General features: G+C 40.7%; 1 protein-coding gene across 2 annotated transcripts in view; it reads right to left on the bottom strand.

Annotated features, from left to right (window-relative positions):
• The window catches only part of TTC1 (tetratricopeptide repeat domain 1), a 33105-nt gene extending 11842 nt beyond the window's left edge, over nucleotides 1-21263 (bottom strand). Inside the window, exons 1-4 of one of the 2 annotated variants that reach the window (XM_079770028.1) lie at nucleotides 20878-21263; nucleotides 19376-19738; nucleotides 4781-4841; nucleotides 3566-3678 (exon numbers count right to left, since the gene is read on the bottom strand). In XM_079770028.1, the coding sequence (XP_079626154.1) occupies nucleotides 3566-3678; nucleotides 4781-4841; nucleotides 19376-19708 (507 nt within the window). In that variant the 5' untranslated portion in view covers nucleotides 19709-19738; nucleotides 20878-21263. Of the gene's footprint in view, nucleotides 1-3565; nucleotides 3679-4780; nucleotides 4842-19375; nucleotides 20192-20877 lie in introns of those variants that run through there. The other variant, XM_079770029.1, reaches the window with a different exon arrangement.
• Nucleotides 21264-23971: the final 2708 nt, after the last annotated feature.

Here is a 23971-nt window from a genome sequence, read left to right as displayed (position 1 = left end):
TGGTGATAGTTGCATAACATTTATAAATGTATTTAATGGAACTAAACTGTATGCTTTAAAAAGGTTAAAACGGTCAATTTAAATATATATATATATATATATATATATATATATATATACACACATATACATACATACATACATATATATATATATATATATATATATATATATATATATATCCTATCTAATAAAAGAGTAATATGCAGATTGACCACCACTCCAACACACAATATGTCTGCCCTCATGTGGTCAAAGATCCTGCCCCCATGTGGACACAAGATGGCCACCACAAGATGACCAGCAGGGGAAGGCAGTTGGGAGGCACCCGGCCTGCAAGGGAGGGCAGTTGGGGGCAATCAACCCTGCAGGGGAGGGCAGTTAGGGGTGACCGGGCCGGCAGAGGAGGGAAGTTGGGGGCAAACAGGCTGGCAGGGGAGCAATTAGGCATCAATCAGGCTGGCAGCAGAGTGGTTAGGGGGTGATCAGGCTGGCAGGCAGAAGCAGTTAGGGGCAATCAGGAAGGCAGGCAGGCAAGCAGTTGGGAGCCAGCAGTCCTGGATTGTGAGAGGGATAACCAACTGCCCACTGGGATCGGGCATAAATGGGCAGTCGGACATCCCTCAAGGGGTCCCAGATTGGAGAGGGTACAGGCTGGGCTGAGGGACACCCCCCCCTCCGTGCACGAATTTCGTGCACCGGGCCTCTAGTGTGTGTGTGTGTGTGTGTGTGTGTGTGTGTGTGTGTGTATATATATATATATATATTAATTATTGATTTCGGAGAGGAAGGGAGAAGGGGGAGAGAGATAGAAACATCAATGATGAGAGAGAATCATTGATCGGTTGCCTCCTGCATGCCCCCTACTGGGGATCGAGCCCGCAACCCAGGCATGTGCCCTTGATCGGAATCGAATGCAGAACCCTTCAGTTCGCAAGCCGATGCTCTATCCACTGAGCCAAACCAGCTAGGGCTAAAACAGTCTATTTTATGCCAGGTGCCTTTTACCCACAATAAACACAGAAGGTTCCAGAGTCATCTGAAAAAACAATGCATTATATCTCTTCCAATGTTCATTACAGCAATTCACATATTAAAAGCTCAAAGAAGTCTTGTAGTAAAGCAATCTGTGTAATTTTGTACAAGTCAGTATTTCCCCAATATATTAGCTTTCTATAAATCTAAAACTCTCAATTTCCTATCTTAAAGTTCTGAAAAAGGAGTGGCTCTTTACAACGCATGTGCCCCTAAGTAAGCATTATTAAGCTGCAGTGCATCTTAGGAACAGCTGGCCTTTTGCAGATCAGGAACGGTGGCCTTTTACTGCAGAATCCTCTGCTTCAGGCTCAGAGTCTGCTAACAGCTCAGGGACCCAAGTGTTGCCTGCTGCTTAGAGTGATAATCTGCAAAGTGGGGCATGTGGAAAAAAATGAGAACTTCTTTACCACCCTTTCATAACTTCTATTAGTCTATATACATATATAAGTCAATGTACAGAATATATAAGGATGGTATTTTTAAAAAACTTTAATCTGCTCTTTTGGGGCTCTGTCTCTCTTGTGGAGGCAGGCACAGACCTGACACTCTGCCCTCACCCGTCTGCCTTTTCTCTCTCCAGACATGAAATGTAAAGCTTGGCCGGGCACACTCCACCAGGGATGCTGAGCCTGCAAACTTGTTTTTCAGAAATTCTTCTTAAAGCAGTGAACTCATCACCTCTGTGAATAAACTCAGAATATGGTCCTTAATTGTTAAAATGCATTAATCCTGGACATTTTCAAGTCACCAATTTTTGAATCTTCTTAAAAATATCAAAGAGTGCAACTTAAAAGAACAAAAAACCACCCTCCCACCCCACTGGCAAACCTACCCTTTGTAAAGGAAATGGTCACAGAGCAACTCTCTCCTGAGTTCTCCTCACATGTGACCAAGACCACACATTGCCCTAACTCAGAACCAGTTGATTATACTAGCCCAAGCCTAGCAATACCGATAACTTGGCAACTGTAGAAACAAAGAATCCCCAGGCCCAGGAGCCAGATGGGCATGGTGCATTTTGTTTGACATTGAAGGTGCCCTTGATTCCATTTAGCAATGACAACTTCCAGTCTGAGAACGGGACAAGATGTCTCCAAGGAGCAAAAGCGAAATAGGAGAGTTTTCCAAGCTAAGTGTAAACACTGTTAGGTGTGAATTCTAATTGACGGTAGAATATATTAATGAGTAATGTTTAAATACACTTAATTATTTTATTTCCCCTAATATGTGTTTATATACTCTAGAATTATTCTCTAATGCCACATGAATCACCCCCAAAACTTACTTCACTTTGGAGACTAAATCCAATAATAAAACAAACAAGTTCTGGTTTTAAAAAAACAACACCTTTCTGCACATCTAAACCATCCTGGATTCCCCTTCTCCCCCCCCCCCCCCCCCCCCCCCCCTTTAAACTTGGTTATCTAAAGAGACTTTGGTAGCCGCACTAGAGTATTTCAGGCAACATCAATGAGAAAGTGACGCGGATACCTGACCTAAGCAAATAAAAAGACGACTCTGGCCAAGCGAGGGCCTGCTTCGTGGTTGCTTATAGATATGTTAAATAACCCACTCTTTGCGCTTTGGACACAAGTAGCCATAGTTAAACAAGTGTAGTGTTTTTAAACAACTCTTATTTCAATCCAGCAAAATCTACTATGTTGACTAAACAGGAAATCAGACAAATCTAACTTTTAATACCAACATGGTACAAAAGAAATACAACTACACTCTTTTCTATTCTACATTCACCGTGCTACACCAGGTTCTCAAGCCTTTAGAAACGCAAAATGTTCCTGAACTTTCCCCGACACATATCTTGCGGTTAAGGGCACCACTCATTCCAACTGGTGGACATTTCTCCCCACGTCATACTTTCAACAGGAAAATCAGACCCTCTGGAAGAAGCATCTTGAAATCCCAAGTTTTAACCAGTGCTTCCCTTGGGTCTTTATCTAGAATCCAGAGCCTAAAACTGTTCCAAGCCATGCGCCTCTAAGGTCTTTGCTTCATTAACCTTCCCTAGTTTGGTGGAAACTTTGCCAGCCTTCTTTCTGTAAAGTGTTCACTCAGCCACTTTAATGAGGAATGTTAACAGTAATCTGACTCAAGTTTTAAAACAATATGTTTCTATCTTTCTTGTGCCCTTTATATCGGAAATATATGAGCAGGAAAAGGAAGACACCAACGTTAAGGCCCTATGTGAGTTTTTGGAGAGACACTATCCTACAAATACACTGCAAGTCCATGTGCTTCTTCTTTTTTTTTTTTTTTTAATATATTTCATTGATTTTTTACACAGAGGAAGACAGAGGGATAGAGAATTAGAAACATCGATGAGAGAGAAACATCGATCAGCTGCCTCTTGCACACCCCCTACTGGGGATGTGCCCGCAACCAAGGTACATGCCCTTGACTGGAATCGAACCTGGGACTCTTGAGTCCACAGGCCGATGCTCTATCCACTGAGCCAAACCGGTTTCGGCCCATGTGCTTCTTAAAAAAAGAAAAGGTCCATGTTACATACCTGTTTCATCCTCGCAGCAGCTCTATTTGAAAACAGAATAGACCTGTCTTTCTGGAAGCAGGATGGGCACATTTGAAGGGCTTGGCTGTAAGAACTTTCAGCTTCTATGTAATCTGAGGATAAGGTAAAAGGTGAGAGGTTTATTATTATTTTATTCCTGATAGACTGTGTTCCATAGGATCTCAGAGTGCATAGCCTTCCAGTCACAGGACAAAGGTCTCCAACAGAAAACTCCAAATGTTCAGCTTCCATTTGGCTTCTCAATTTAGTAAGGAGCTTTGAAAGGGGTTTGGGAACTGGACAGATGAAAGAGACTGAAGTCTGGGATTAATGGCCTGTTGACTAAAGACCTTAAAAGAGAAAGTGGTGATAAATTTATATATTCATTGCCACACACAGAATGATAATCAGGGTCCTAAAGGAAAATTGTCTATTCACGTGTCTTTCTCAGGTTAGAAATAGTTAATAATAAAATACAAAGAGATACGTTTTCAAAATTAGAACCATTAGTTCTCTTAGAACAACGTAAGTGATGACTGATTAAACCAGGATGTAAGAAACACATTTTTAAGCCTAGAAATAACTAGGGAGAAATGTTACTACTCCTAGATTCTTAAAGCATCTACCCTTTAAGATGTGGCAAAGGCTATCATAAGATCAAACAGTTGCCCAAAGTATCGGAATGAGCCCGACTTATTCCTAAGCCTATGGAGGAAACCCAGAAGGACATGAAGAGCATCTCTCTGCTTACAGCATCCAAAGAAAAAGGCACATGAAAGCGCAGCCCAAGTACAAGCAGGATTCCTCCCTGGGCCCTGCCGGAACCCGCGGCTGGTTTTTATAGGCTATTCAAAGTGAGGACTGGGGCCCTGGTTTTGCAGCAGTGCAGCAAAGAGCCTGTTAACATTCCAGGTTAGAGATCGCCAAAGCCACAGCTGAAGAGTTTTTCTCCCAATTTCTGGATTTATAGAGACTGGATTATAGAAAAGAAGAACTATGTCTGTGCCAAGAGACACATGGTAACTGGTCACTGTCAGCTGAGAACGATTTGAACCTGGTAAAAAACAATATTGCAAATGCTGGAAGGCAGAATGTATTGAGAGCAGTTTATTTGCTAGTTGTTTCCAAATGTTCTTTGGGGCTTTCTCCAGACTCTACAAAAGAAAGAGGAGTCAAGAATGAGAAGACATCAGTGCTGAAACAGTTCTCTCTTACCTCCTTTCTTAAATTGCTCATTTCCCTCCTCCTTCAGTCTAGTGCTCTCTTCTCTTCTTTTCTAAAAGAGACCAGAGATTGACAGAATTTGTTAGAATATTATTTTAAGTGAACAAAAAGGTCAGCTTTCTTTACATATCAGGCTACTTAATAGGCAGCAGCTGGACTTAAAATTATACACACACACACACACATTGATTTCAGAGAGGAAGGGAGAGGGAGAGGGAGATAGAAACATCAATGATGAGAGAGAATCATTGATCGACTGCCTTCTACATGCCCCACACTGGGGATCGAGCCTGCAACCTGGGCATGTGCCCTGACCGGGAATCGAACCTGTGACCTCCTGGTTCAAAGGTCAACGCTCAACCACTGAGCCATGCCGACCTGGCAAACAACTTGACTTTTGAGAATTGGGTCAGTTCTATCTAAATCTCCAACAGATATAGAAAAAAAACACATAACTACCTGGCTAATCACCAACACATTCTTGATTGTGTTTAAAATGCAAATCATAGGTTTCCTATGTTTATCTTTTGCACAGAATGGTAATTCAGGTATTATTTAATTTCTACTTACTCATACTGAAACTAAGCAACACATCTACTGGTATACACATCACTGTAAATTCAAAATCTGTATCTGGAGTTTATTAATCGCATGATCTTGGACGACTTCCAGATCTTTCTGAGCCTTACTTTCTTCATCTAAGAAATGAGGCTTTAATACTTAATGGACTAATGTGATAATGTATTTAAGGCTCCTAATATAATGCCTAGCACATAAGTGCTCACCAAATATGAGTTATGATTTTCTGTAAAATAAGTAATTTAATATTTACTTAGCTACAACTGTGGTTTGTGTCATGAAGGAGACACAGGTATGCTGGCAGAGTGCATTGTGGGGGGCACACCTCACCTGCAGGGTCAGGGCAGTATGCTGCCAGCAGGCTAACAGGAGGAAATTTGAAGAGACCCAGATAAACAAATCTCCCTTTTCTTAGCTTCTTCTAACAACTCAGAAATTCACACAGATGGCCGACCACCCATCAAACTCAAAGACCAAGTGAACGTTGCTCGGCAGAGAAAAGACGACACAGGCTGAGTCTCTGTGCTTTCAGCCCTGATCATCGGGGAACACAAGCAGAACCAGCAGAAGTGGCCCCCCACTTGACGCCTTCTGAGAGTGTTTTTTTGTTTTTTTAAAAAACAAAATCTCCTTCATTCTTGAGCCTTCTGATTAAATAAAAATTTCAAAGGGAGGAAACACAGTTAGCAGGACATTTCACACACAGGAAAAGCCTGGAGCCTAAATAACTGATACTCTTAAGATTAGGAACAAATTGAAACTGTTATGTCTCTGGAGATTTGTAAATATGCTGATGGGTCCTCAGGCAGAGGCTAAATTAGCACCTCCTTGGAGATCCAAGAGCCAGTGTACCCAGGGGTCAGAGTGGGACCATCCAGATTACAACTCCTCAGATCCATAAGGGACACACTCAGGGGTCAGACTCAGTGAGCACCAAAACCCCACTGAAGCAAGTCTCGCCCCATAAGGGTGTCTCCAGCACAGAAGTTCTCCAATCGTAGACACAACTGATCCTCACAGCCAATTGGCCTGGAGGTCAATTCCTACCAGGGATACCAACAACAATCAAGGCTTAACTACAACAAGACTGTGCACACAGCCCACAAAGGAGTGCACCAAGAGTGTCCACCTCAGGTAACTGGGGAGGCTGAGCCACTGGGCCCTATAGGACACCTACCACACAAAGCCACTCTATCAGCTCAGGGGAAGCAGCCAAAATGTGGAGACAAAGAAACAGGTCACAAATGAAAGAAATGGAGAAAAGCAAACGACTGGATACAGAGTTCAAAACCATGGTTATAAGGTTTTTCAAGAATTTTCTAGAAAAGGCCGATAAATTTAGTGAGACCCTTGAGGATATACCCTTGAAAAAGGACCAACTAGAAATTAAGCATACATTGACTGAAATAAAAAATAATATACAGAGATCCAACAGCAGACTAGAGGATTGCAAGAATCAAGTCAAAGATTTGAAATACAAAGAAGCAAAAAACACCCAACCAGAAAAGCAAAAAGAAAAAAAAGAATCCAAAAATATGAAGATAGTGTAAGGAGCCTCTGGGACAACTTCAAGCGTACCAACATCAGAATTATGGGGGTGCCAGAAGAAGAGGGAGAGCAAGACACTGAAAACCTATTTGAAGAAATAGTGACCGAAAACTTCCCCCACCTAGTGAAAGAAATAGACTTACAAGTCCAGGAAGCGCACAGAACCCCAAACAAAAGGAATCCAAAGAGGACCACACCAAGACACATCATAATTAAAATGCCAAGAGCAAAAGACAAAGAGAGAATATTAAAAGCAGCAAGAGAAAAACAGTTAGTTACCTACAAGGGAGCACCCATACGATTGTCAGCCGATTTCTCAACAGAAACTATGCAGGCCAGATGGCCGTGGCAAGAAATATTCAAAGTGATGAATAGCAAGAACCTACAACCAAGATTACTCTACCCAGCAAAGCTATCACTCAGAATTGAAGATCAGATAAAGAGCTTCACAGATAAGAAAAAGCTAAAGGAGTCATCACCGCCAAACCAGTATTATATGAAATGCTGAAAGGTATTCTTTAAGAAGAAGAAAAAGGTAAAGATAAAAATTATGAACAACAAATACATATCTATCAACAAGTGAATCTAAAAATCAAGTGAATAAAAAATCTGATGAACAGAATAAACTGGTGAATATAATAGAATCAGGAGCATAGAAAGGGAGTGGACTGACAATTCTCAGGGGGAAAGGGGTGTGGGGAGTGCGGGAAGAGATTGGACAAAAATCGTATACCTATGGATGAGGACAGTGGGGGGGGGCGGTTAGGGCAGATGTTGGGGTGGGAACCGGGTGGAGCGGAGCTATGGGGGAAAAAAAGAGGAACAACTGTAATAATCTGAACAATAAAGATTTATTTTAAAAAAAAAAGAAGTAAGAAGACACTAAGTGTCCTTTAGCTGAAGAGTCTGGTCAAAACAGGCTTGTAATAGCAACAAATGAACCCTAACCATTCCTCTTTCTTTGCTCCACCCAGATTCAAAGTCTTGATCAGTGGCATCAAATGAGCCAAGTGTATGTCACATGCCTTCGCTGTCAGACAAAGGAGTGAGGGACATGGAGTACTGTCACTCAACAAGATTACAACACAGAAAAATTCCTCCAAATATGAAGGGGGGTTGGATGCGTAAGCCAAGAAAACTCCATAATAAATCTAGTCAAGAATTATTTTAACCCTGAATAGCTAAAGCACCCTTGAGAAAGAACAAAGCTGGAGGCATTTCACTGTCTGATTTCAAACTCTATTACAAAGCTATGACAATTAAAACAGTATGGTACTGGCATAAAAACACACACATAGGTCAATGAAACAGAGCAGAGACCAGAAATAAACCCAAGCATAAATGGTCAATTAATTTATGACAAAGGAACCAAGAATATACAGTGGAGAAAGGACCGTATCTTCAATAAATGGTGATGGGAAAACTGCACAGCCACATACAAAAGATCTTGGTGTTGATTTTCTGAATCTGACATCAAAAGCAAAGGCAACAACATCAAAAGCAAAGGCAACAAAAGCCACAATAAATCAGTGGGTCTACATCAAACTAAAAAGCTTCTGCACAGCACAGGAAATCATCAACAAAAATGAAAAGGCCACCTACTGAATGGGAGAAAATATCTGCAAATCATGTATCTGATAAGGGATTGATATCCAAAAAATATTTTTAAAAGCTCATACAACTTAATGGCAAAAAAAAAAAACCCTCAAAAACAAAAAAATCTGATTAAGAGAACCCAAACAAACATTTTTTTTTCCCAAGGAAGACATACAGATGGCCAACAGATATATGAAAAGATGTTCATCATTAGTTATTAGGGAAATACAAATCAAACACAATGAGGTATCACCTCACATCTGTTAGAATGGCTATTATCAAAAAGACAAAAACAAGTGTTGGAGAGGATGTGGAGAAAAAACCCTCTTACACTGCTGGTGTAAATTGGTGCAGCCACTATGGAAAACAACATGAAGGTTCTTACAATGAATACTACTGAGCCATAAAAAAGATGAAACATTGCCATCTGCAACAACATGGATGAACCTTAAGAGTATTATGCTAAGTGAAATAAGTCAGATGGACTCATGTGGGATATAAAAAAGCAACAAATGAGCAAACAAAACAAAAATAAACTCATACCTACAGACAATGGAATGCTAGTTATCAGAAGGGAAGAGTGGTAGGGGGAGGGCAAAGTGAGTCAAGGGGGCGAAATATATGGTAAGGGAAGGACACTAGACTTTGGGGGTAAGCATGCAAGAGTATACAGATGTTGAATTATAATGCTGTACATCTGAAATATAACATTTATATAATACTATTAACCAATGTTACCCCAAGAAATTTAATTTTAAAAATATAAAACAATTTCAATTAAGGTAAAAGTAAAACCCTATAATTATTAGCAAATTCAGTCCATTAATTTTAAATTAACACACACACACCATATATCATTGTCCAATAAAGTGAAATGAAAAGTTGGTTTCACATTAGAAAATATATCAATGCAAGGTAACATGTTAAGTTAAAAGAGAAGATATGCTGTCATGAATAAATGCACCACAGGTCTTACAGGTCTTTAATATATCATTTATTTATTTATTTTCTTTTAATCTTTATTGTTGAAAGTATTACATAGGTCTTCCTTTTTAAATATACTTTTAAGTTATTTTAAAAACACAAATTCTTTAGAGAAGGGCAATTCACCAAGTTAATGGAGTTTAATGTCCATCCTTTAATTTCAATCTCCTCTACTTTAACTCTAACTTGAAGCTACTTTTTGATCTAAATCTGTTCTTCAGTGCCAACTCATCAGGAATGTTCTGACCGCAGATGAATCACTCAGCCTACCAGGTCAGGCTCTTGTAAAGTGTGAGTGCGTGCGTGTTAAGAGTTTAATCATTCTTTAGTAAATTTAGAACATGAAGACCCCAGTGGGCAAAGCCTAGATCCAAGGCATGCCCAGAAGGAATTACTGATTAAGGGCCAAACTGAGCAGCCAGCCAGCCCAAGCAAAGCTCACGGTGTCTTCATAACTAGGACCAAGAGTTGAACTGGCAGAAAGACTCCATAACATATTTCTATGGCCAATTATTCTCAGGAAGGCATTTCATTTTTTTGGCTTGACCAATCACAACTCGGTGACCTATTAAGCAGTCAACACTGGAAAGAAGCCGCTGCTTCCACAGATTGTGTAAAGTGAGGATTGATGCAATTATCAATATCATGCTGAACATCTCCTTGGAAACAGCTAAAAATAGCACTCTGAAGAGAAAGCTGCACCATTTCCCAGCTGTGCCAAGAGATTAACTTGATTCTAGTAGAAAGACTAGGGTTTATTCTGCTGCTGGAATATAGTCTTTTCCCGAAAGGATGGCATGCATACTGTGTAATGGTACTGGAATCCAAGGACAGATTTCATATGTATAAGTCTTATTTAACATGCTAAGTGCCAGGGGCAGTCACACATAAATGACTGCTGATATTCAGCATTATCAGGTGCAAATCAGTCCAAGCTCTGGTCTAATGTGGTTAGGAGACTCTCGCAGGCCTCAACAATGCCCTTTAACACATTCCAGAGAGGCCTCACAGAGAAACATCTGCTCTAGAATTCCATTCCATAACAGTGGGAATCAAAGAACTTTACAGGCTCTGTACTCCTCACTCCTCCCCACCACTGAAAACTCAGGGGGAACAGGGACATCATTCTGCACTGTACAATCGTCACAGGAACTGTCAAGGAAAACCCCAAAAAGACAGTGCCCTTGATAAATGCAGTTTATCTCAACAGTTATCACCACAACTTCAAACTTTTCAGCCTGGTATTTAAAGTTCAATACAACATACACCAGTATAGCATTTCACTGCTTAAAATCTGCTGTCACATACATGACTCATTTGCTTTAAAGACAATTCTAAGAGGAGGGCGTGGACGTATTTAACTATCCATTTTACAGGTAAGCAATCAAGATTCAGAAATCACTTGTTCTTTATACTACATCAAACCTCTATTGCAACCTACTCAACTTTACCTCCTGCTACCCTGCACTGGAGCATCCATCTTATATAAAAACTGCTGTTTGAAATTTTAACCCTGCTATTTGGCTTCTGCAAATGCTTGCTTGCTTAAATAATAAGGAAAATAAGACTACTCCCACTTCAGAGAGGCCATTAAACCTTCCCCGGACGAAGTTATCAGTGCTGGCACCAGGCCAGGCCTTTGGTTGAGGTCTCAAGGCCCCAGCACATAGGGGCTCTTTAAGAACTTGCAAAGGGGGCCCCATATTTGGGAGAAAAAGAAGGTAAAAACATATAAATAGGGAAAGTTCCTCCATATTGGGGTCCAGAATTTGAGAGACATTTTCTTCTGGGCCCGCGCGTAATAACTGTAACTCCATCTCTCTAAGTGTTGCTTGGTTCTTCTCTGGTTTTCTGTAACAGCACAAGTCCTCTCTTCTAGACAGTCTGATTTCTTTGTTGTCTCTCAAAACTCACCATGCTTAATCTTCATTCCATTCTTTTGTTTATTCAAGCAATGCCCTTGTTTCTCTTCCATATCTTCCCCCGACGGTCCAAACCAAATTTTCCAAGTCTAGTACAAAACCCATCTCCTCTCCAGGACCACCTTTCACTTCCTTCCCACATGATCTTCCTTTGAATGCAGTCTGTACATAATGTCTCTACTTTGGACATTCAATTCTGCCTCAAAAAATTTTTTTAATTGTAAGATAATAAAAGCACTGAAAAAAATTTGGAATGGTACTTAATGCTTAGATAATTTCACGGGTTGTAAAACACTGCACACTCCTTAGACCTGGGCAAGAGGGGCCCCTTGAAGGCCTTCTGACCACAATCTTCCTCCCATGGGCCCTTTTCCGACCATGCTCCAGGAGTTCCTGCCTACATCTCCCCAGTCCGCTTCCAGGATCTACAGGGCCTTTGACGGGGTCTGTCTGCATGCTTTAGGTCAGTGAATAAAACGGACTTAAAGAACTTCACAGGGCTCTGTACTCCTCACTCATCGTTAACTTGGAGCTTACAAGTGTATATGCCTTTTATCACTATTCAATGATAAAATATATTTAAAAATAACCTTTGAGGCAGAATTAAATTCCCAAATTAGAGACATTTTTTACAGTCTGCATTCTAAGGAAGATCATTAAATTTATTTTAAATTATTCTCTTAAATAATCCTGCAGTGAGCATGTATTTAATAGACAACGAGGAGAAGGCCAAGAGGTTCACACCAGCAATTTCCATATTGTAAATCTATCAGCGGCTTTCTGCTGCCCCCTGCAGCTTTGTAAAGTAATTGCTACAAATGAAACATCTAAGTCGAGCATAATCACCTGGAGACCAATCACATCTAGGTAAACGAAGGGTTGAAAAAAATACATACCGGTTAATGGGCTGGGAAATGGAGGCACATGCAACAACTTTCTGCTTGAGTCCAATCTAGGTGGGATGAGAAAACTATACACTGAAAGGCCAAGGGACACCAGCCCCACAAGTTATTCTGAAAGGGAATTCTTCACCATTAAAAAATAAACAAATGCTCAAGTCTTGTTTTCTTTGAAATTGGACATAGTTGCTTTCCACATGCAGACACATGTGTTCTTTCCACAAATCCCTTAGAAGCCCTCTGGGAAGCCTGGAGGGGGGATCTCTGGATTTAAGCTATAGTTGGAACCTGACTCTCATTGTCTTATTCTGAGGAAAGATGATTGATCTATGAGGAATTAATCTTGGAAATATTCCCTTGTTTTTTAACTCAGAAAAATTCTATTTCCAAAACCTCAATTTAATAGAAATAAATTTCCTTATTTTGGTATTGCTTAAATTCCACCCAGTAAGTCCTCTTTAGACACTGAGCACATATGAGGGTTAGAAAAGAAAAGAAAAGAAAAAAAATCCTATTAGTAAACTATTCTTCTGATGTTGGATGCAGTCAATATACCTGTTAGGTCATTACTTCGCTCTGGAAGTTTAGACATCTGTATCCATATGGCTCTCTGGCTCCCAAGTGTGGCCACAGTTCTCCCAATATCGAAATGGCCTGGGGATGCTTGTTGGCAAAGGAGAACCCTGGCTGCCACCCCACCAGCCTGTGGTCTCAGACACTTCTCAAGGCTTTGCACGGTTACCAAGTTTCCTGTGGTTCTTAGGCACAATAAAGTCTGAGAAGCACTGAAGGACACTTTACCTTTTCCATCAGCAGGTAATCTAAAGATATTAACTTCCAAATGTCTTGGAGTAAACAAGCCTTATTTCTCCTGGTTTAAACTCAGGCACAGAAATCTAAGGTCCCTTCGGTTCTTAAATTCTAGGATTTCATTTAATCATTTGTCAATAGCATTCATAAACCTAATACTGGTAAACTCTAAGAAATTAATAAATAAGACAACCTTAGTTCCAAAGAATGCTCATTAGAAATGAAATAAAAGGGAAACAATAAATCAGAAAGATTTTCCTATGAGGTTAGCAAAATATGCAGACCACTATAGAAAAGTTACTGAAAACTTTCTGGAACCAACCAGGAGAATGTTCTCTGCAAACACACCACTCTTACAGCACTGATAACATCATAAAAGCAATGCAATGAGGTGAGGTAGCAGAAACATGGAAATCAGAAGGATTTAGGAAAAATGAAACCATAGGATTTAGGAAAAATGAGAGAAGGAAAAGGATGGGTATAAAACTTCTGTTCTAAACCAATATTGCAATAATGGTTCCTGGTTAAAAATACAACAGCCTTAAAGGAAAGACTAATCTTTTACTTTTTCAGAGCCTAAGGAAAATGTTTTAAAATCCCAGAAGCCATGTGCTCTGGGTCTATGTTTACCAAGTAAGACTTTTGTATCCCTTACTTACATGGATCTATGTATGTATCTACTATGTGTAAATGAATGCTTATGCAAACAACTGGCACTACGGAGCAAACCCATGAAAATGACTAAATCTGCATTTTGCTTACAGATTAACTTCATCTCTACTCTGGCTTATCCATCTGTTTCCTATTGGAATAAGCTTGAAATTCCTTACCACGACTCAGTGTTCCATAATCAGACCCTCACTTCATCACCTCACCCTCCTCCTCAACCACTACTTCAGCAACTGGCCTGGCTCTTAATTCCTTGCATGCCAAGGGTATACCAAGCTTATAGTTACCTTCGAGCCTTTCTTTACATGTTTGTTAACACATCTGACTCCTTTTCCCCTCCAAGTCTGTGCTGAAATGCCCCTTTCCCAGATAGGCCTTTCCTGATCTGGAATAGTCCTTCCCATCCTCCCAACCCTCCCTACCCTTCATCACTTCATCTTATCTTTTCCATACCTCCCAACTAGAAATATACTTATGAGTGAAAAGAAATCGTCTCCATCTTCACCATTGTATCCCTATGGGCCTCAAACAATGCCTGGCATGTGGAGAAATACAAATATTTCTTGAATAAATGAATGAGATAAAAATCTCTATAATACCAATTACTGGCCCTCATGAGAAAGATAACCATATGGGCCATTCAATAGCTATTTAATGAAGAAAGACTATGTGCAAGGTCCCATGACTGTGGTCCTGAAACTGTTAGTGTGCATTCAAATTACCCAGGAAACCCCACTGAGGCCTAAGAACTCCATTGTGACAAGTAGCCGATAAAAGGCGAGTCTCTTGCAGGATCAATACCACGACAATACAGTATATCCTATAGGTCCCAGTACTATAAGCATCTTGTGTCATAAGATTATAGCAATAATTCTCATCTACCAGATCTGTCCTTTACCTCAGCCAAGCCTTCCAGAATCACTTATTTGCTTCACAGATCTATTACATCGCAAATGTCAGCTAAAATCCCATTCCTCTGGGTCATCATGTCTACATTTACGTTTTCACAAACAGTTAAGATTTGTTGCTGAAATAAAAACACACATACACAGTGCTTTCCTTAAGAGATTTTGCCTGTTTTTACCAAATCTTAACTGCCTTCCTCTTCCTTAATTCCTCATGGTTTATGAGTTCTGCTGAGAACTCACACTCTTGAGCCTAGATTATCTTCTCAGCCACCGGGCAAGTTGAGTCAGCTTAAATAATGGACTTAGGCTATTAACCAGTTAACTGCCACGATATATATATTTTTAAAAATATATTTTATTGATTTTTTACAGAGAGGAAGGGAGAGGGATAGAGAGTTAGAAACATCGATGAGAGAGAAACATCGATCAGCTGCCTCCTGCATACCTCCCACTGGGGATGTGCCCGCAACCAAGGTACATGCCCTTGACCGGAATCGAACCTGGGACCCTTGAGTCCGAAGGCCGACGCTCTATCCACTGAGGCAAACCGGTTTCGGCAAAACTGAACACTTTTGTGATCAGCGTTTCTCCCACCCCGAGTAACTCCAACTCCATGAGGACCACCAGCTGATGTCCTACAATTTAACTCAACTCTGACACTACCTACTTGGAAACAGCATCAGATCCCACAGGTTAAGGGGCTCAGTCCTCCCAAGACTGGCCCCTCTCCACACCCACTTCAGATGCTAACTTCAGAACCAGGCTGTCACCTCTGCTTTTGACCTACTGGCTCTAAATTGGAGGTTCCCATGACCTAATCCTCAGCTTCAATTAATTTGCTAGAGAGGCTCACAGAACTCAGGGAAACAGTTTCCTTACTAGATAACTGGTTTATGATAAAGGATGTAACTCAGGAACAGTCAGATGAAGAGATGCATAAAGTAAGATATGTGGGAAGGGGAACATTTATGCTCCTGGGTGTGTCACCCTTCTAGCACTTCCATGTGTTTATCAACTCAGTTCTCTGAACCCCATCTTTTTGGATTTTTAATGGAGGCTTCATTGTGTAAGAATGACTGACCAAATCTTGGGTCATCAGCCATTAACTCAACCTTCAGCCCCTCTTCCCTTTCAAGAGGCAGGGGTGGGTGGCACTGAAAGCTCCAAACTGACAACCAGACCTCACCCTTAGGGGCTTTCCAAAAGTCACCTGTTAACATTAACTTAGGTGTGGTTGAAAGGGGCTTGTTAAGAATAAAATACACCTGTATTTCTTATCACTTAGGAAATCCCAAGGCTTTTAGGTACTTGGTGTCAAGGACTGGACAATAACCAAATATATATTTATTACAAATCATATTATCACCCCTGCTTAATTCATTTAACTCTACATTACAGGCATTTTCCCATGTCATTTCTAAGATTCAGCTCCTTCTTAATGACTTCATTGCACACTACTGCATAAATATGCCAAAAATATTTAAAGTGATACCCTCTAACATTTCTAGTTTTCCAAAATTATGCTACAACACATCTTTCTATATACAGCTGTTCATATCTCTAATAAATTCCTTAAAATAAATGACAAGAAGAGAATCAAAGGTTTAAAGCTGTGCTGTCCAATATGGTATTCACTAGCCACATGTGGCTATTTTAATTAACTAAAGTAAAAAATTGGAAAATTCAGTTTCTCAGCTGTACTAGCCATATTTCAAGTGCTCAGCCAGATGACTGTTGTTTTTTAATTAAATTTATTGGATGACATTGGTCAGATGACTGTTAAAATGCAGTAGCCGATGGCCAGTGGCTACCGTACTGGAGAGTATAAAAATAGAACATTCCCGTCATTGCAGAAGGTTCTATTGATAGCCCTGGTCTAAAGAAAAGTTCATATAAAACATGATACCTATATCCCATAAAAATGATGTAGCAATGTTAACTCCCAACATGAGTTCCTATATCCTCTTCTTGTCAATATTCTCATCTAATACATGAGACATAATGTTTAATTTACATATACATTATTAAAGTCTTTTCACATTTTTGGGCCATTTGTGCTTATTTTTGATGTTGTTGAATTATCTGAAATTTGTCCATTTTAAGAGTAAAGTTTAAAGATATCCTGTTCCCAATGACCTATAAAACCTAACCTATGTGCAGCAGAGACATTTCTTCAACTGTTTTGCTGATTTCCTAATAATTATTTCACAGATATTTATCAAAACAGCGTAAAAATAGCTAACAGAGTAGTACTACAGTTAGCTAAAGGCTGTCTGCACTCAGAGGTTGTTTTCTTACAGTGAAGTTAATGGTTTATATTTCTATAAAATAATGGCTACCACTCCCATATTATTTCTAGGAGATATTGTTATAAACTTTCAAATTAAGCTATGAAAACATATGAAATGTTTGTTTTTTAAGTGATTATATTTATACAAAACTCTGGAACAGGAAAAACCAACCCATGGGATAGGAATCAGAACAGTGGTTCCCTTGGTGGGTGAGGGTTGGGAGAAGAAATGAATGGTCAAGCACATAAAGGGAGTTTCTGGCATGATGGAAATGTTCTTTTTAAAAAAATATATGTTTTTATTGATTTTGATAGAGAGAGAAGGGGAGAGGGAGAGAAAGATAGAAATATCGATCAGCTGCCTCCCACACACACCTGGCTGGGGATTGAGCCTGCAACTCAGGCATTCCCAGACCAGGAATGGAACCAGGGACCTCCTGGTGTATAGATCAACACTCAACCACTGAGCCACACCAGCCAGGCAGAAATGTTCTCTTTCTTGATAGGGGTGTGAGTTACATACAGCTGTCAAAACTCAATGAATGGTACAAGACAGAACATAAACAGTTTCACTATATGTAAGTTACATCAAATTTTTAAAAGTTTAAAAAGTATGTGCTGTTTAAAATATATAATTGATAGGCAATAAAAATTTTAAATATTTCTAGAACTTAAAATGTGATTTCCTGGCCAGGAGACACAAAAAGTTTTGCAAATTGGAAATGGGGTGCAGACTATATATAACACTTGAGCCAAACCACTCAACTGTCAAACCAACAACACTAGAAAATTCACTGTAATATCAGGGCAAAATATATTAAGGCATCAGAAAATTGCTACCATTTAAACATACATATTTTTCTAAAGTCTACACCAGTGATATGGAAACTGAACCACGCATTCACTTTCTGGAAAATCATTTCCCTAATGTTATCAAATAGCACTTGATTTAATTTTCCGAGCCATTTCTGCTGAGGTAGTTTATGAACTTGGCTCATTTTTGCTCTTTATCCTCCTCTACTGGTGGCATACACTAGCACAAAAGCTAACACATGAATGTTAAAACCAATAGATTTAATATCTCGGCCCATTACCAATCTATCACAACCTGTTCGGCAAGTGAGCTCCTCAGAGACTCAACTACAGGTCTTTTGTTGTTGTTGTTAATCCTCACCCGAGGATAATTTTTTCACTGATTTTTAGAGAGAGTGGAAGGGAGGGAGGGTGGGAAGAAGGAAGGATGGGGAAGAAGGGAGCGAAGAGAAAAACGCTGATGTAAGACATATGGATTGGTTCCTTCCCACATGCCTAGTTGCCTACCGCACACCAAAGACAGGGAATGAATCTATAACCCAGGTACATGCCCTTGACAGGGAATCGACGCTCTATCACTGAGCCACACTGGCCAAGGCTAAACTGCAAGTCTTGTTCAAGTTCTGTGCAGACAAGCTCAGGTATTTTTTAAAAACTTAAATTCTTTCCTGTTTAAAGTATTACATATGTCTCCTTCCCCCTAACCCCCCGGCTCAGATATTATGGCAACTCTTCAAAGGACCTTGCTCATGAGATCAGAAGGATACATGGAGGACACTAAGAGGAGGGGGCCCAGAGACAAAGAAGCAGGAAGGTGTACATTTTATTAGTGTATTGGCTTTGTAGGAAAACAGCTAATTTTGTTATTAAATTCTACATTATATTTTCTTTGGCATCAAACAGATCTGGGTTTGAGAATCAATTTAGATGCGTGATCTTGGGCCAGTTACTTTACCACTGAACTGTTCTCTTACAAAGGAGCTAACAGTATTTGTTTCTAAGGCGTGTTGTGAAGATTAAATGAAAACACAAGTAACCTTTTTAGCTCAGCAGCTGGCACATTATAGGTGCTTAACAAATTATAGCTACTATCATACATAATTCTGTTTCTTGAGAACGTTATGTAAATGATACAGGCCCCAGTAACTCCCCTCTGTAACCAAACCGCCACCAGGATATTCAGGCAGTCATTTTTGCTAACAAGGTACTAAATAGGCAGCATTCCATAATTTTGAAGTCTAACTATGTCCATTATAAGAATTTCAGCAGCCAACTATAGATAAGGTCACAAAAAAAGCTAAAAGGTTAGAAAATAATTACACAAGATGAATATAAGAAATCAAAGGTCACAGAAAAAAAGAAATTTTTTGCTAAGCAGACACACTCTATGCTTCCCTGTCATGCTCCCGATTTATCTCAGATGCATCACTACTAAAGCAATAAAGACACAGATGAGCAAGTTATTCTTAACCACACATGACAAGGTATATGATACAGTGTCAGCCCCATTTAATAATTTTAAAAAGCACTTTACGTGGCAGATTCATGCACAATAAATAAATACTTACCTGTTTCTCTTCATCTGGCATGTTTTTTTCCAGTTCTATTAGGTATTCTTCGTCGAGTTCAGAGGAATTCACATCATCATCAGGTTTGTTCTCAACCGTGTCCACTCCTGGTTCCTCCTTCTCAAATGAGGCACTGCAGTCATGAAAGTGCTCCTCTTCTCCCTGGTCCTCCTGGGGGTGGGCCTCAACATCCTTGAGCAGCTTGCTCTGGGGCTGGTGATCTTTGGGATTAGAAACTGAAGGACTAGCACATTCTGCTTCCTGGGGATCTGTAACTTGCAAACCACTGAACAGGTCCTCTGGAACCCGACAGTTTTCTGACTTCTCCCCCATGCTGAATCAGTGAGGGAGGTGAAGCTGGTTCTGGAAAAACAGAACACACGTTGGGCAATGGTGCGTATGTTCAAACACAATCCTATCACACCCAAACAAACTTCTCCATCAAAGCTCAAAACACACCCTAGCTTCCTTTTGTTAGAATTTATTATATAGTATCATACGCCCATGAATAGTGCCAAATACCATTTTAACTGATGTCCCTTTCAGAACTTCTTATATAAGAAACAATAGAGACCGATTTGAATGTGACTTCCACTTTCCAATGCTCGGAGGTTGTCCAATAGCAAAAGAAAGGCAGAAGCTAAAACAATGGCAAGATAAATGAAGTGACCCGAAGTTTATTCAGAATGAAAACCCAGGTCCTAAATAAGAAACTACACCCTGTCTTTCCAGCACTACCACACAAAGGTCAAGAATAAATTTCTGGGGTCACCCATTTTGGGCTCCCTCTCTTGCAGCAGGAAGTCTGTTTATCCCCCCCAAGCTTGGTCCCCCCCTCCACAAATTTTGTTTTCTTCCCCTCCCCAAAAGAGTAAGTTTCTGGTGGAACTCAAAATGCAATCCATGTCCAGAGATCACCAACTTCACCCCAATCCGAGACGCAGCCCATGCAGGTTACAGTGGAAGGTGGTCCAAATGAGGATCCCCTTGGGGGTCAAAATCAGGCACTGAATAAGAATGGTTCTCAACCCTGGCTGCACAACGTAACCCCTGGGACGCTTTAGTGCAGATTTCACACTCCACAGATGCCGATTTATTGGTTTCGCTGGGTTAGCGTCGTAGGGCATCCGTAATTTTAAAAAGGCGTCCCAGGTGGTTCTAATGTGCAGCCAACTGAGAACCACTGCGGGAGGAGCCGAGTCAGACCGGCACAGCCCCACCCGTTCGGTAGCAGTAAAATGACACCAACGACCCCCGGGTCGCGACCGGAGCCCGAATTCGCCCCAGCTCGTCCCAAGCAAACTTCAAACAGCCATATCCGAACAGGGAGACTGCGCCTCCACAGCAGTGTTTCGCTTCTCCCCGCTCCCAGGTCTACAGGAAGAACGCAGGAGTCGGAGGCCCCAGTTTTAAGAAGGGGCCACCCCGCACTCCCCAACAGTTCGCGCCCCCGCCGGCTGCGTCCCTCACCGACAGCTAAGAAGACCCAGCGGGCTACTCACCGCTTCACACTTCCTCTCTTCACCTTCCCAGCCTCTGAGACCCTCTACTTCCGCTTGGTCAAGTACACTTCCGTCGGCGCCGACCAATGGCGTCGCTGTTGGCAGAGCATCCCGGGAAATGTAGTGGAACGGCGCTATGTGACGTCATTGTACGGCCCGGAGTACAAGTGGCGGCGGCCATCTCGTGTTACGGCAAGACTCCGCGTTAGCGCAAAGGAAAAGAGGCTGTCTCTCTGGTGTTCCTCTTCTTCCTTCTCTCTGACTGCTCTCATGCTAGCAATGGGTAGAGGAATCCTGAAGCAGAAACCTTATCCCAAAGTGAAGTTTTCCCTCTAATGGTCTTCAAAGTGTGCCTTTCAAGGCCCCTCTATATCAAAACAGTTTTCATAATAAATACTGTCATTTGCCTTTTCCATAGTCCTCTCATGAATGTACAGTGGAGTTTTCCAGAGGCTCCATGGACTGGATGCAGACCGAGCTAGGAGAATCCAGCTGTCTTCTATTACGCCAAAGATTTCCAAGCACGTAAAACAATGCGACTCTTTTCACTACATATATTTTGTTTTGGAAAATATTTATAAAAAGATTATTTAAGTTAGCATATAATGGGTGTAGTGTTAACTTTAAAAAATGTTAGTATTTATTAACTCATTTAAGTTTTAATTTCTAATACAGCAAACACTGATAGGTATAACCCACATAAAAGCTTTCTGTGCTCCTCAATAATATTTAAGAGTGTGATGAGGTCCTGGAACCAAACGGGAACTGTGGACCTACACATTCACTCAAAGAAATGTTTATTAGACACCAGGCCTTGTGCTGGGAATTCAGAGTTGAGATACCCCTTAAGGTAGCCAGACAGGTAACCAGCAATGACAGTCGAGAATTAAGTAAGTTTCTGTAATTCATTGCAGAGAGAGAGCTGAAGGGGCTTTTTCAGGAAGAAAGCAAACTTGTTTTTTGAATTTATGTCTAAATGAGGTTATTCATACAGTTCTATTTTTGTGTAAGTCAAAAGCTTTAATATACTAAACGTAAACATTAAAAATGTATTAAAGATTTGAAACTAATAATTTTAATTTTTAAATATAGCAGGAACTTCACAAATATAAGTGGTCAGTCCTCTTATGACTTATAAGAAGTGCTGTTAATTAAATTTTGGTGAATTTAGGAGCAAAATAAATAATAAATATCCAAAAGTTCATCCATGTTTCTAGAAAGGCGTAAGAGGCTGGTCCAAGAACAAGGTGGAACCTATCTTACTTTTGGATTCCCTAACACATCTTACCTACAGCACTGTTGGAGTCCAGCACTGTTCCCCCCTCTTTTGAACAGGATGGGTGACTTGCCTAGAAACTTCAGCACAAACAGATACCAGGAAACAAAACAGAAACAGAAAGCAAGTGTGCACAATACAGCTGGAGAGCTCAGAAGGCAGAGAGAGAGGGGAGTTTGGATCCAAGAAACACCCAAAAACGCCACAAGAAAGTAGTGAGCGCAAAGAGCTGTGGGTATCAGCACCTGGCTGCTCACTAGCCTCTGGGTTGCTGGGGTTCGTCTTCTTGGGGTCCCTTTTCAGGTGCCATGGGATGCCAAAGGTTCAGAAATAGCCACAGTAAAACCCATGAATCACAGAAGTAGTAATTAGTAAAAACTTACCGTGCACACACCAGAAGCACTCAAACCAAAACACAGAATGAGGCGCGGGGATGGTCCATTGTTATAAGCAGCTTATATAGTGAACGAGGAAGCAGCGACTGTTTATTCTTCGCAGCGATTGGCAATAAGCTAAATTAATGATTCAACTGGTTTTATCTGCTCAGGGAACCCTCAAGGCTGGTCTCCATTTGCTTTTCATTTTAACAATAAGTAGCTGAATGCTATAGAACATAAAGCAAGACACAGACTTTTACAGATGGAAGCCCACCTGTCAGTTCCTGGGACCGCGGAGATTTCGTCTCTTAGCACTCACGGCCACCTTTCTAAAAGGAAGAAAGATTTCTCATCCAAAGAGGGCGGTTCTGTGGTTATTGCCCAGGGTAGAGACCATGTGTGTCTTGTTTACATTTGCAAGTGGTCAGTGAACTACCTCTTAGCACACGGATGGATGATCTTTCAGGAATTATGGCCCGAACAGGATACAAGAGAAGGAGCCTTCTATGCAAGGTGGCCCTCTGGGTCACGGCAGGACAGCGGGATTGCTGCCCAGTATGGGGGTTAAGAGTGAAGGTTCTGCAGTCGGACGGCCTGAGTTTGCTCTGCCTTTTAGCAGCTGTGTGATCTGATCTCGGACAAGTCACTGAACCTTGATGCCTACTTCGTAAAGTTTCATGAGGCTTAAATGGGATAATGAACCTAAACCTGGCACTCACTTTAACTGGAAAGAAATTGCTTTGTAGAGAATCTGCAGGCAGAGATGGAAATCACTCCTGCCTCCCCAGTGACTTATTACGCCCACACTGTGCTAAACTTTTGGGAGGTTCGGTGTTTTTATGCTCCCTGGATAGAGATTTAATAAATCTGTGCTATTCTGGCTCAGTCCTTTCTGTGCCCAAAGTGGATATATTAATTCCACGAGGCTTACTGAGCCTGGCTTTGGGAATACAGCTTTATACTCTGGGACCATTCTTCATCTTCCCCCAGAGTTGGGGTACCTGAACTTGCCACAGCAGGTCCAATATCCAACAGCCAGGGATGCCAAAAGGTTCCTCAAGGGTGAGATGTATATAAAATACATAATTTAGATGTAGAGCCTGTATAGCGTTTCTGAGAGATGCTATTGCTCTTTATTCTTTCCCAGTTCCAATCTTCAAATTGAGATTTCTCATAGGAGACACAATCAAGAGTTAAGATTCTGAGTATTTAAATATCTATATTTCTGTTTTCCCTTAGATCAGTATGTTCACTAGCAATAAGATATGAGCCATAGATGTAATTTCAAGTCTCTAGTAGCAGCATTAAAAACAGTAAGAGAAGAAAAATTAACTTAAATAATATTTTATTTAACCCAATATGTGCAAAATATTATCATTTAAACATATAATCAATATGACAATTAATAGAATATTTTACATTCTCTTTTTCATACTAAGTT

This window comes from Cnephaeus nilssonii (assembly GCF_951640355.1).
Source record: "Cnephaeus nilssonii genome assembly, chromosome: 5".
In the NCBI taxonomy this organism is placed as follows: Eukaryota; Metazoa; Chordata; class Mammalia; order Chiroptera; family Vespertilionidae; genus Cnephaeus; species Cnephaeus nilssonii.
This window is presented reverse-complemented; position numbering and strand designations above follow the sequence as displayed.